The 14660-nt window shown below is 38.6% G+C and overlaps 1 protein-coding gene across 1 annotated transcript in view; it reads right to left on the bottom strand.

The window, feature by feature from the left end:
- Positions 1–11181, bottom strand: part of rps10 (ribosomal protein S10) — an 11996-nt gene extending 815 nt beyond the window's left edge. The window contains exons 1-3 of the mRNA XM_061937400.1: positions 11054–11181; positions 10449–10598; positions 4500–4674 (exon numbers count right to left, since the gene is read on the bottom strand). Coding sequence (XP_061793384.1) covers positions 4500–4674; positions 10449–10598 — 325 coding nt within the window. The 5' untranslated portion in view covers positions 11054–11181. The remainder of the gene's footprint in view (positions 1–4499; positions 4675–10448; positions 10599–11053) is intronic.
- Positions 11182–14660: the final 3479 nt, after the last annotated feature.

Here is a 14660-nt window from a genome sequence, read left to right on the forward strand (position 1 = left end):
GTCACACACACTTATTATTACACTTCTATCCCTGTCTCACACACTTATTATTACACTTCCATCCCTGTCTCACACACTTATTATTACACTTCTATCCCTGTCTCACACACTTATTATTACACTTCCATCCCTGTCACACACACTTATTATTACACTTCTATCCCTGTCTCACACACTTATTATTACACTTCCATCCCTGTCACACACACTTATTACACTTTAATCCCTGTCACACACACTTATTATTACACTTCTATCCCTGTCTCACACACTTATTATTACACTTCCATCCCTGTCTCACACACTTATTATTACACTTCCATCCCTGTCACACACACTTATTACACTTTCATCTTGTCATGGAACTTTATTTCCAACAACATACCAACGTAGTATCAACCATATACCAATGTAGTACCAACCATATACCAACATAGTACCAACCATATACCAACGTAGTACCAACCATATACCAACGTAGTACCAACCATATACCAACATACTATCAACCATATACCAACATAGTACCAACCATATACCAACGTAGTACCAACCATATACCAACCTAGTGTCAACCATATACCAACGTAGTACCAACCATATACCAACGTAGTACCAACCATACACCAACGTAGTACCAACCATATACCAACGTAGTACCAACCATATACCAACGTAGTACCTACCATATACCAACGTAGTACCAACCATATACCAACATAGTGTCAACCATATACCAATGTAGTATCAACCATATACCAACATAGTATCAACCATATACCAACGTAGTACCAACTATATACGTACCAACATAGTACCAACCATATACCAACTTAGTATCAACCATATACCAACTTAGTATCAACCATATACCAACTTAGTACCAACCATATACCAACTTAGTACCAACCATATACCAACTTAGTACCAACCACATACCAATGTAGTACCAACCATATACCAATGTAGTACCAACCATATACCAACATAGTACCAACCATATACCAATGTAGTACCAACCATATACAAACATAGTATCAACCATATACCAAAACTAACTTGGTATCGTTACAGTTGATATTCGCATCGATACAACCACCTCTGTTGACGATTAGCATGACTTAATGCAGGGTTTTAACCTGGTTCTAGTTAGCGATTAGCATGACTTAATGCAGGGTTTAAACCTGGTTCAAGTTAGCGATTAGCATGACTTAATGCAGGGCTTTAACCTGGTTCTAGTTAGCGATTAGCATGACTTAATGCAAGGTTTTAACCTGGTTCTAGTTAGCGATTAGCATGACTTAATGCAGGGTTTTAACCTGGTTCTAGTTAGCGATTAGCATGACTTAATGCAGAGTTTTAACCTGGTTCTAGTTAGCGATTAGCATGACTTAATGCAGGGCTTTTAACCTGGTTCTAGTTAGCGATTAGCATGACTTAATGCAAGGTTTTAACCTGGTTCTAGTTAGCGATTAGCATGACTTAATGCAGGGCTTTTAACCTGGTTCTAGTTAGCGATTAGCATGACTTAATGCAAGGTTTTAACCTGGTTCTAGTTAGCGATTAGCATGACTTAATGCAGGGTTTTAACCTGGTTCTAGTTAGCGATTAGCATGACTTAATGCAGGGCTTTTAACCTGGTTCTAGTTAGCGATTAGCATGACTTAATGCAAGGTTTTAACCTGGTTCTAGTTAGCGATTAGCATGACTTAATGCAGGGTTTTAACCTGGTTCTAGTTAGCGATTAGCATGACTTAATGCAGGGCTTTTAACCTGGTTCTAGTTAGCGATTAGCATGACTTAATGCAGAGTTTTAACCTGGTTCTAGTTAGCGATTAGCATGCCTTAATGCAGGGCTTTTAACCTGGTTCTAGTTAGCGATTAGCATGACTTAATGCAGGGCTTTCAACCTGGGGGCCTACTCAAATATTAACACGGAATTATTCATTTTATTTATAATTCAAAACCTTGTCATATGATATAAATCATGTGTTAAAGATGATTATTTATTTAACATCAGGCTCAGGGTGGGACTGATTACAAAATAAATACTTCAATATACTGACAAATACATTTCTGCAGTACTAAAATAAATATGTTAAACTAAACTGTCAAAATAAAAGTGCAAATGAAAATACAGTTTCACCACTTTAGTCATCATTTTTGCACTTAAACTTTTCTATGACTTCTTCGTTTGTATAAAGTAGTCATCATGCCACCAGTGGTGTAAAAGTGTATTACACCACTGCAGCACACATCAACCTCAACTGAGAAACTTTTGCGTGGTTAATAAAGATAGATGTATTGTATTCTAGTGTAGTGTCAGTTTGTCACCATGGAGATGAGATTGCTGACTGAGATCTTATTCTAGTGAGGATGCTACAGTGCATTGAGGACAAGGTCGGTAGCCATCTTTAAAAGTCTGCAATTGTGTGTGTGCAGAATTTTGTCTTGTTTGCACTCGGGCTGCTACTAACGATTATTTCCATTGGATAATCTTTGACTAATCAACTAACAATTAGTAAGATAATAAAACGTACACATTTAATGGCTCTAAGTTTCCATCCACTTCTAAACGCAGCTTAAGTTATTTTAGACACGTGCTTACTAGCAACAAAGATGACTAATTAATTCATAAATATTTATTTACACTAACTGTGCTGCTCAATCAGATACATTTAAATGATTATTTAAATGTTTCCATGAAAATGAAAGGAAAAGCAAAGTGCTAAAAAAAACAGTTAAAATAGCAGCAAAGAAAACAAAACAAAATCTAACTTCCTGGAAAAGAAAATCCTTTAGTGAGGTTTAAAATCTGCACACTGATATATTGATTATTGATTGACTATTGGCAGTGTTAGCACTCTAATAGACTCAATGTGTAGAATTATATATTTGAGGAATTATTAACATTTTGGCTATTTAATAGATTGTATGTTTAATCCTTTGATAGCTCTACATTAGTGTGTGTGTGTTTTCTGCATTGCAAATTGAGGCTGCTTTAAAACATACGGTACTTGAATTGATGTAGACAAAGTTGAGTTGGTTGACTTTGGCTAAAATTATAGTTTTTTAAATTTATTTTTCACACAACTTAGTCTCACTCTTGTTAGCTAGCTAGCAGCTAACTCTCTTAGCGAGGTTGAGATGACATCATGTTTTTAAATGATGGTGTATCACATGTACTGACATAAAAACAAGGTCCACTTTGAGCAAAGTATTAAGTTTTAACAAGAAGAAAGTTTTAACAAGAAGAAGAAGAAATATTTTCACACTTTACATGTTGGCACTGGCCATGTTTTTGTGAGTGACTATGCTGACCCACTTCCACACGGAAAAACACGAGTGAGGACATCACAACTATTGTCGACAAATAATTGTTGCAGTCTGACTTTGATAAGGGAGCTAGAATAAAGCTACCGTATTTTCCGCACCATTAGCCGCACCTAAAAACCACAAATTTACTCAAAAGCTGACAGTGCGGCTTTTAACCCGGTGCGCTTTATATATGGATAAATATTAAGATTCATTTTCATAAAGTTTAGGTCTCGCAACTTCGGTAAACAGCCGCCATCTTTTTTCCCGGTAGAACAGGAAGCGCTTCTTCTTCTACGCAAGCAACCGCCAAGGTAAGCACCCGCCCCCATAGAACAGGAAGCGCTTCTTCTTCTACTGTAAGCAACCACCCGCCGGCGTAGAAGAAGAAAAAGCGCGCGGATATCACCGTACGTTTCATTTCCTTTGTGTGTTTACATCTGTAAAGACCACAAAATGGCTCCTACAAAGCGACAAGGATCCGGTTCATGAAAAGACGCAATCTCTCCATCCGCACACGGATTACTACCGTATTTCACAGCAACTGATATTCCTGTGAACCGCACTGTGGAACGGGAGCACGTACAGTGAATATTCGCACCACAGGGAATGAGAAGTCATCCTTCACTGTGGTTCTAGCTTGCCATGCTAATGAAACTTCCACCCATGGTGATATTCAAAAGGAAGACCTTGCCAAAAGAGACCTTTCCAGCCGGCGTCATCATAAAAGCTAACTCGAAGGGATGGATGAAGAAAAGATGAGCGAGTGGTTAAGGTAAGTTTAAGTTTACGCGAAGAGGCCAGGTGGCTTTTTTCACGCAGCTCTGTCCATGTTGATATACGTATGTTTGTGATTGCACATTTGCGTACATTTTGGGAGTGAACAGAGTTGTTAGAACGCTGGTTTTTAATATATTATTAAAGTTTGACTGACCTATCTGACTGTTTTTTTGACATTCCTTTAGCGCAGTTAGATGCGGCTTACAACACCGGGCGGCTTATAGGTGGACAAAGTTTTGAAATATGCCGTTCATTGAAGGCGCGGCTTTTAACCCAGGGCGCCTTATGGTGCGGAAAATACGGTAAATAGATTTAGGTGTGAATGGAGTCACTCTGACAATGCATGAATCAATTCACAGCATGGATGTGTTCTCTACCCATAAACCAAGCAACAAAGCACTCACCCTTGGGCCGGGGCCTGGCGGTCTCAGGGCGGGTCTGGCGACGCAGAGTAGCAGGCACGATCTCGGAGGGAAGGTGGAGGAAGTCTCTCAGGTACTGGATTCCCTCGTTGGTGAGGGACCAGTAGAAGTGACGCCAGGCAAACTGCTCCTTGACGTAGCCGCAAGACTTCAGGGACTGCAGGCAAAAACCTCATTAAAGTTCATTCCTTGGAGTCAAGTATCAAAAGAGGAAAATTGGGGGGGGGGGGAGAGAACATTTCTATCAGCACAAAGTTCTGTCACACAAAAGACAATGTAGAAAATCAAGACTATATTTCCTGCTATTAGGTGAATTTCTACACTATTTTATTTTAGATCTATTCTTATCTACCAACCTTTTTGACATGTAATGTAGCACACACAGTTTACTACATCATTTACTCACATTATCAAATACTATAACATGCATGAAAGTAGTCAGAAAACGTGTCCCATTTGGCAACTTCACCCTGTAGCCACGCCCCCTCAGGTAATACACTTCCTGTTTACATCAGGCTACTAATAAATACTCGACAACTACACAGAACTAACAGTGTTGGATTGTAATCATCCAAATATGATGAATAACAACATTGTGACTCAGGCGACAAAAACTAAGCTAGCTAAATGGTTAACTACATCTCCCCACCCTGCAACTCCGTGCAGGATTTAGGTAAAAGGACCAGCGAGTACCTGCAGCTGAGGCCAGTGTTCAACATATTTTGTTTGGATCCTATTTTTTGTGTATTTAAAAAAAAAAAACGCGGAAGTGATATTTTGATGCAAAGATTAAGGTTTAAAAACACTGATTTCCATGTTAAAAAACCAAAACAAAAAACATGCCTTCGTCTATTGGCAATCATTTTTGGGTGAAAATGTGACAATTAAACATTAGTAACTATATATTCACAGCAAATGTGAGGATGTATCTATTATGTCCGTATAACATGAGTAGGCCCATTTATATTCCTTAGAGTCAACTACCGGTACATCAATATGTGCTTGGCAAGTTAGCCTTCCAAAAGATAAGTATTGATCCAACATCATTTTAAAAGGGAATCGATGGATTTAATAACGGATTACTTTGTATGAAGTTTAACTTTGTTGCATCATATTCATCAGCCAACTAAACAAGAATGGCGGATAGCTGCAGTGGCTAAGAAAAGTCGCAACAAGACAATATCATAAATTCCAACACAACAACTTTCAGCTACAGCACGATTGCAAAAATACAAACGCTGCAACACAACACTATAAAACCGCAACACAACTTTAAGCCACAATGGTTATGGTGACTTCCTGAACATAGTATATTAGTATTATTGAAAAAGTAAGTTATTCATGACTGAAGAAATGGTCACTTTACTTACTTTTCCAACTGTGTTCATTACACCCTTTTCAACTTTGTCTCAGGAAGTCTGTGAGTCGCTCAAACTTGTCCGCTGTCACTTCCGTTTTGTCTTATATTATACATTGCATGTGTTGTTTTTTTCTGCTACCATAATGTTTTTTAAAATGAGTAGTGGCAGGTCAAACAACTGCTCATTTAACTCAGATGTTGGTTACACTCTGTTTTTTTACATTACTTAATGTTGTACTCGTGTTATTTATATATCTAAAAACAATAAAAGTAGCAAGTGAATTCGTTTAATTCAACCTGAAGAGATGTTGGTTGCATTTTCTTTGTGATATTAATAAAGTATTTATTTATTAAAGCAGAAGTAGCAGGTAAGTCTACTGTTAAAATGTTGGTTACAGTACTGTTATTGAAAAGTTTTTGAATACCAACAATGTAAGCAAAAATTGTTTCCTCTTGGTAATTTATGCTAAATTGTTGGTTGAATTTTATTCGAATAAGAAATGAATGGATTGTTCATTAATTGTTTGCATCCGTACTTCATTTATATATAATTCCCTGACAAGAAATAACAGGAACATAGAAAAATTCACCTGGAGTGTCCAGCATCCAATATTTATTTCACGCTCATACTACTTAATTTTATTGTTCTTTGCTAAAAAGTTACTGAATCGATTTCAACTCGAATTGTTATGGATCGTATTGCCCTAAAAAAAAAAGGTCCCAGAATCGTGTCGCCAACCACAAATTCTGAATCGAATCGTTTCACCCCTCAAAACGATCTATCATGATTGGATAACAAATTAGGGGTGGAGGAGTTTATGACATGTTATGATTGTGTCAGACACTACATGACATATATACCGTATTTTCCGCACCATAAGGCGCCCTGGGTTAAAAGCCGCGCCTTCAATGAACGGCATATTTCAAAACTTTGTCCACCTATAAGCCGCCCGGTGTTGTAAGCCGCATCTAACTGCGCTAAAGGAATGTCAAAAAAACAGTCAGATAGGTCAGTCAAACTTTAATAATATATTAAAAACCAGCGTTCTAACAACTCTGTTCACTCCCAAAATGTACGCAAATGTGCAATCACAAACATAGTAAAATTCAAAATAGTGCAGAGCAATAGCAACATAATGTTGCTCGAACGTTAATGTCACAACACACAAAATAAACATAACGCTCACTTTCTGAAGTTATTCTTCATTCATAAATCCCTCGAATTATTCTCCTTCGTTGTCCAAATTGAAAAGTTGGGCGAATGTGGGATCCAAAATGTCGTCTGGCGCTGTCTCCTTGTCTCCCTGTCTTGGTGAACGTCACGTGTGTTCGCCTCCTGTCATCCACTGTTCCCACGCAGTTAGCAGTCTAGCTTTGAATGCCCTGTTGACACCAATATCTAGCGGCTGGAGGTCTTTTGTCAATCCACCCGGAATGACGGCGAGTATTGAATTAAGCGCGTAAGCGTGTCTCTTAATGTGATGTTATGAGCTAGCAAATATAACAACTACACTACCCAGCATGCGCGGTAGCCCTGAGAAGCGTTGTTGTATGCTGGGAGTTAGAATGTGGTTATGAGCACGCTGTGAGTAAACGTTGAGAACTCAGTTAACACGCCTCGTCTGCATTATTTATAATTAGACAGACAACACACTTAATAGGAGCCATTTTGGGGTCTTTACATAAACACACAAATGGAAATGAAACGTCACATATCCCAGCATGCACCGCGCGCTTCTTCTACGGGGAAAAAAGATGGCGGCTGTTTACCGAAGTTGCGAGACCGAAACTTTATGAAAATGAATCTTAATACTTATCCATATATAAAGCGCACCGGGTTATAAGGCGCACTGTCAGCTTTTGAGAAAATGTGTGGTTTTTAGGTGCGCCTTATAGTGCGGAAAATACGGTACTTTTGTCATAAGACTGTAACATAAAACAGGAAAGTAGTTTGGGTAATGCCTAAAAGGAACAAAATACTGTAAATATGACATGTTATGATTGTGTCAGATACTACATTACATTTATACTTTTGTTATAGATTAACATAAACAGGAACGTAGTTTGGGTGATGCATAAAGGGAGCAAAATACTGTAAATATGACATGTTGTTATGATTGTGTCAGATACTACATTACTTATATACTTTTGTTATAAGGCTGTAACATAAGTTGTGATTTATGTTGCACGATTGCACCAAGAAAAATTCCTAGTTTGTGAACCCGTTCTCAAACAATGGCAAAAAAAACATTTTCTGATAAACAAACAGGAACATCGTTTGAGTAATGCTTAAAAAGGAACAAAATACTGAAAATATCACATGTTATGATTGTGTCAGATACTACATTACATACAGTATATACTTTGTTATAAGACTGTAATAAAAAACGGAAAGTAGTTTGGGTAATGCTTAAAAGGAGCAAAATACAGTAAATATCACATGTTATGATTGTGTCAGATACTACATTACGTACAGTATATACTTTTGTTATAAGACTGTAACAAACAAACAGCAAAGTAGTTTGGGTAATGCTTAAAAGGAGCAAAATACTGTAAATATGACATGTTATGATTGTGTCAGATACTACATTACATATATACTTTTGTTGTAAGACTAACATAAACAAACAGGAAAGTAGTTTGGGTAATGCTTAAAAGGAGCAAAATACAGTAAATATGACATGTTATGATTGTGTCAAGATACTACATTACATATATACTTTTGTTATAAGACTAACATAAACGGGAAAGTAGTTTGGGTAATGCTTAAACGGAGCAAAATACTGAAAATATTACATGTTATGATTGTGTCAGATACTACATGATATATGATTGTTATAAGACTGTGTGGAGTTTGCATGTTCTCCCTGTGACTGCGTGGGTTCCCTCCAGGTACTCCGGCTTCCTCCCACCTCCAAAGACATGCACCTGGGGATAGGTTGATTGGCAACACTAAATTGGCCCTAGTGTGTGAATGTGAGTGTGAATGTTGTCTGTCTATCTGTGTTGGCCCTGCGTTGCGGTGGCGACTTGTCCAGGGTGTACCCCGCCTTCCGCCCGATTGTAGCTGAGATAGGCTCCAGCGCCCCCCCCGCGACCCCGAAGGGAATACGCGGTAGAAAATGGATGGATGAATAAGACTAACATAAACAGGAAAGTAATTTGGGTAATGCTTAAACACTGTAAATATGACATGTTATGATTGTGTCAGACACTACATGACATATATACTTTTGATATAAGACTAACAAACAGGAAAGTAGTTTGGGTAATGCTTAAACAGAGCAAAATACTGTAAATATGACATGTTATGATTGTGTCAGATACAACAATACATATATACTTTTGTTATAAGATTGTAACAAACAGGAAAGTAGTTTGGGTAATGTTTAAACGGAGCAAACTACTGTAAATATGACATGTTATGATTGTGTCAGATACTACATTACTTGTATACTTTTGTTATAAGATTGTAACATAAACAGGAAAGTAGTTTGGGTAATGTTTAAACGGAGCAAAATACAGTAAATATGACATGTTATGATTGTGTCAGTTACTACATTACATATATGCTTTTGTTGAAAGACTAACATAAACAGGAAAGTTGTTTGGGTAATGTTTAAACGGAGCAAAATACAGTAAATATCACATGCTATGATTGTGTCAGATACTACTTTACATATATACTTTTGTTATAAGACTGTAACAAACAGGAACGTAGTTTGGGTTATGCACAAAAGGAGCAAAATACTGTAAATATCACATGTTATGATTGTGTCAGATACTACATTACATATATACTTTTGTTATAAGACTAACATACACAGGAAAGTAGTTTGGGTAATGCTTAAAAGGAGCAAAATGCTGTAAATATCACATGTTATGATTGTGTCAGATACTACATTACTTGTATACTTTTGTTATAAGATTGTAACATAAACAGGAAAGTAGTTTGGGTAATGCCTAAAAGGAACAAAATACAGTAAATATGACATGTTATGATTGTGTCAGTTACTACATTACATATATGCTTTTGTTGAAAGACTAACATAAACAGGAAAGTTGTTTGGGTAATGTTTAAACGGAGCAAAATACAGTAAATATCACATGCTATGATTGTGTCAGATACTACTTTACATATATACTTTTGTTATAAGACTGTAACAAACAAACAAACAGGAACGTAGTTTGGGTGATGCACAAAAGGAGCAAAATACTGTAAATATCACATGTTATGATTGTGTCAGATACTACATTACATATATACTTTTGTTATAAGGCTGTAACAAACAAACAGCAAAGTAGTTTGGGTAATGCTTAAAAGGAGCCAACTACAGTAAATATGACATGTTATGATTGTGTCAGATACTACAAGACATATATACTTTTGTTATAAGACTGTAACAAAAACCAACAGGAAAGTAGTTTGAGTATTAAGGGTGGAGAAGAAGTTTAGTTTCGCTCTAGTGAATAAAAGACGAGCCAGGATCACTATTTGGCAGACTGTGGATGAGTTTAGCCCGGTGACTAAAACAGGAGCCAGGATCACTATTCGACAGGCTGTACTTCACCTGCATGGCTTTCATGACATGAAGGTTGGGCACGTTCTTGTCAGCCAGCTCCGGGTGCTTGGCCAGGTGGACATCTTTCTTGGCAACCATGACTCCCTCCTTGAAGAGGAGCTCGTAGATAGCAATGCGATTCTTCTTGGGCATCAGCATCTGTGAGTGATAACAACCATAGCACAAACATCAGCATCTGTGAGTGTGATAACAACCATAGCACAAACATTAGTGAGTGTGATTACAACCATAGCACAAACATTAGCATGTGGCTAGCATGCTAACTCGCTAGCCGACACGTTTGTCTAGAACGCGGCAAAATAAGAACCATAAACTCCGGCGTTACGACGCAAAGACCCCTCTGTGACTATTAAAATACAACATAGTGTAAACACTTAGCCGGGGTTTGATATACAGCGTGAGGCCCGAATAAGATGGCAGCCATGGACGAACATCCTAAAGCCAGTTTCTAGTCGTAATGTCGCCATTTTTTATCAAATACATCCACGTCTTCCAGCCGAACTATTACACGATTCAAATGTTCGATGTTACTTTTTGTCAGCGCTCAAGATGTTAGAGATGTATTTAGATTGTTACGCCGGTCCATTCTTTACCTTTGCACTTGATAGCAGACCGGAGCCGGAAGGAAAGACCGTAGTTGGTCAAGAAGGGTTATTCCCGCCTTAGGAGCCTGTGACGACACTGCGCCCCCTGTCGGTGCGGAGAAAACAGCAGTCTGCCATTAACCCGGCAAGGAACGCTCTATCATGATTGTATAACAAATTAGCAGAGGTGGGACCAAGTCATTGTTTTGCAAGTCACAAGTAAGTCTCAAGTTTTTGCCCTCAAGTCCGAGTCAAGTCCCGAGTCAAGACAGGCAAGCCCCGAGTCAAGTCCAAAGTCAAGACTGGAAAGTCTCAAGTCAAGTCCTAAGTCCTGCATTTTGAGTTTCGAGTCCTTTCAAGTCCTTTTAACCACAGACTAATATATTAACACAGATTGTGTATGCTTTTCAAACGCTGTATTTATTTATTAAAACAAGTGCATTTTAAATTGCAGGAAAGAAAATTGTGCTGACATTGCACTTTATAATAGCACTATATTAACCAGTCATTTTAAACATTAACTCATTCCTTTACAGAACAAACACATTGAAAAATAAAGTGCAAATGTACTTATTATCGCACCACTAGTTATGCGAATATAGTTGTACATGTTGGCTCCAATGACACTAGAATGAGACAGTCAGAGATTACAAAGAGAAACATAGCCAGGACTTGTGATCTCGCTAGAAAGATGTCCAGGCATCGAGTAATTGTCTCTGGCCCCCTGCCTGCGAGAGGCAATGATGAGAGATATAGCAGATTAGTCTCGCTTAACAAGTGGCTGGCTAGCTTCTGTAGACAACAGGGACTAACGTTTATTGATAATTGGCCCTCTTTCTGGGGCAAACCAGGCTTGCTGATGAGGGACGGCCTTCACCCTAACCAGGAAGGCGCCATCATCCTGTCTAAGAATATAGACTACTGTTTAAGTCACATTTGACTAACTACACTAGAGCAAGCCCGGTCACAGGCAATTACAGAGCCTGCTAGTCCGGGTGAGGAGTCAGTTAAGCTAGAACTAGCCAGCACCAGGCTGGATAATTCCTGTACGCATAGCAATTTTCTTAGAATAACACACAACTCACATAATGTGTTTTCTGTTGTGAATGTGTCCGGGGTAGATATGCATTCTACTGAGGTGGCAAATCATGATGCGTTCAGTCGATCGCAGCATCAAGCAAACAATCTGAAAATTCCCGTCGTATCAATTCCTAGATATGGTCGAAACTATTTAAAGTGCACTACGTATAATAAACGCAACATTATTAATATTTCTACTACGGATAATTTAAACAAAAACTCGTCAAAACAGCCCAATACTTATAATATGGGCTTTTTAAACATAAGATCATTGTCTCCCAAAACGTTATTAGTTAATGAGGTCATTAGAGACAACAATCTTAACGTCATTGGTCTTAGCGAAACCTGGCTCAAACCAGACGAATTTTTTGCGCTAAATGAGGCATCTCCTCCTAACTATACGAATGCGCATATTGCCCGTCCCCTTAAAAGGGGTGGGGGGGTCGCACTAATATACAATGAAAACTTTAACCTTACCCCTAACCTAAATAATAAATACAAATCGTTTGAGGTGCTTACTATGAGGTCTGTCGCACCGCTGCCTCTCGATATGGCTGTTATCTACCGCCCCCCAGGGCCCTACTCGGACTTTATTAATGAATTCTCAGAGTTCGTTGCTGATCTAGTGACGCACGCAGACAATATAATCATAATGGGGGACTTTAATATCCATATGAATACCCCATCGGACCCTCAGTGCGTGGCGCTCCAGACTATAATTGATAGCTGTGGTCTTACACAAATAATAAATGAACCTACGCATCGCAACGGCAATACGATAGATCTAGTGCTGGTCAGGGGTGTCACCACCTCCAAAGTTATGGTACTCCCGTATACTAAAGTAATGTCCGATCATTACCTTATAAAATTCGAAGTTCTGACTCATTGTCAACAAACTAATAATAATAATAACTGCTATAGCAGCCGCAACATTAATGCCGCCACAACGATGACTCTTGCTGACCTACTGCCTTCGGTAATGGCACCATTCCCAAATTATGTCGGCTCTATTGATAACCTCACTAACAACTTTGACAATGCCCTGGGCAAAACCATTGATAGTATAGCACCGCTAAAACAAAAAAGGGCCCCTAAAAGGCGCACCCCATGGTTTACAGAGGAAACCAGAGCTCATAAATTATCATGTAGAAAGTTGGAACGCAAATGGCGCGCGACCAAGCTTGAGGTTTTCCATCAAGCATGGAGTGATAGTTTAATATCGTATAAACGCATGCTTACCTTAGCTAAAGCTAAATATTACTCAAATCTCATCCGCCTCAACAAAAACGACCCTAAATTTTTGTTTAGTACAGTAGCAGCGCTAACCCAACAAGGGACTCCTCCCAATAGCTCCACCCACTCGGCAGATGACTTTATGAATCTCTTTAATAAGAAAATTGAACTCATTAGAAAGGAGATTAAAGACAACGCATCCCAGCTACAACTGGGTTCTATGAACACAGATACAACTGTATCTACGACGGATACTGCAATACAAAATAGTCTCTCTCTTTTTGATGAAATAACATTAGAGGAACTATTACAGCGTGTAAGTGGGATAAAACAAACAACATGTTTACTTGACCCACTTCCTGGGAAACTTATCAAGGAGCTTTTTGTATTATTAGGTCCATCAGTGCTAAATATTATAAACTTATCACTTTCCTCTGGCACTGTTCCCCTAGCATTCAAGAAAGCGGTTATTCATCCTCTGCTCAAAAGACCTAACCTTGATCCTGACCTCATGGTAAACTACCGACCGGTGTCCCACCTTCCCTTTATTTCGAAAATCCTCGAAAAAATTGTCGCACAGCAGCTAAATGAACACTTAGTGTCTAACAATCTCTGTGAACCTTTTCAATCCGGTTTCAGGGCAAATCACTCTACGGAGACAGCCCTCGCAAAAATGACTAATGATCTACTGCTAACGATGGATTCTGATGCGTCATCTATGTTGCTGCTTCTTGATCTTAGCGCTGCTTTCGATACCGTCGATCATAATATTTTATTAGAGCGTATCAAAACACGTATTGGTATGTCAGACTTAGCTTTGTCGTGGTTTAACTCTTATCTTACTGACAGGATGCAATGCGTCTCCCATAATAATGTGACCTCGGACTATGTTAAGGTAACGTGCGGAGTTCCTCAGGGTTCGGTTCTTGGCCCTGTACTCTTTAGTATTTACATGCTGCCGCTAGGCGACATCATACGCAAATACGGTGTTAGCTTTCATTGCTATGCTGATGACACCCAACTCTACATGCCCCTAAAGCTGACCAACACGCCGGATTGTAGTCAGCTGGAGGCGTGTCTTAATGAAATTAAACAATGGATGTCCGCTAACTTCTTGCAACTCAACGCCAAGAAAACGGAAATGCTGATTATCGGTCCTGCTAAACACCGACATTTATTTAATAATACCACCTTAACATTTGACAACCAAACAATTACACAAGGCGAATCAGTAAAGAATCTGGGTATTATCTTCGACCCAACTCTCTCGTTTGAATCACACATTAAGAGTGTTACTAAAACG

Source organism: Nerophis lumbriciformis, linkage group LG03 (assembly GCF_033978685.3).
Source record: "Nerophis lumbriciformis linkage group LG03, RoL_Nlum_v2.1, whole genome shotgun sequence".
In the NCBI taxonomy this organism is placed as follows: domain Eukaryota; kingdom Metazoa; phylum Chordata; class Actinopteri; order Syngnathiformes; family Syngnathidae; genus Nerophis; species Nerophis lumbriciformis.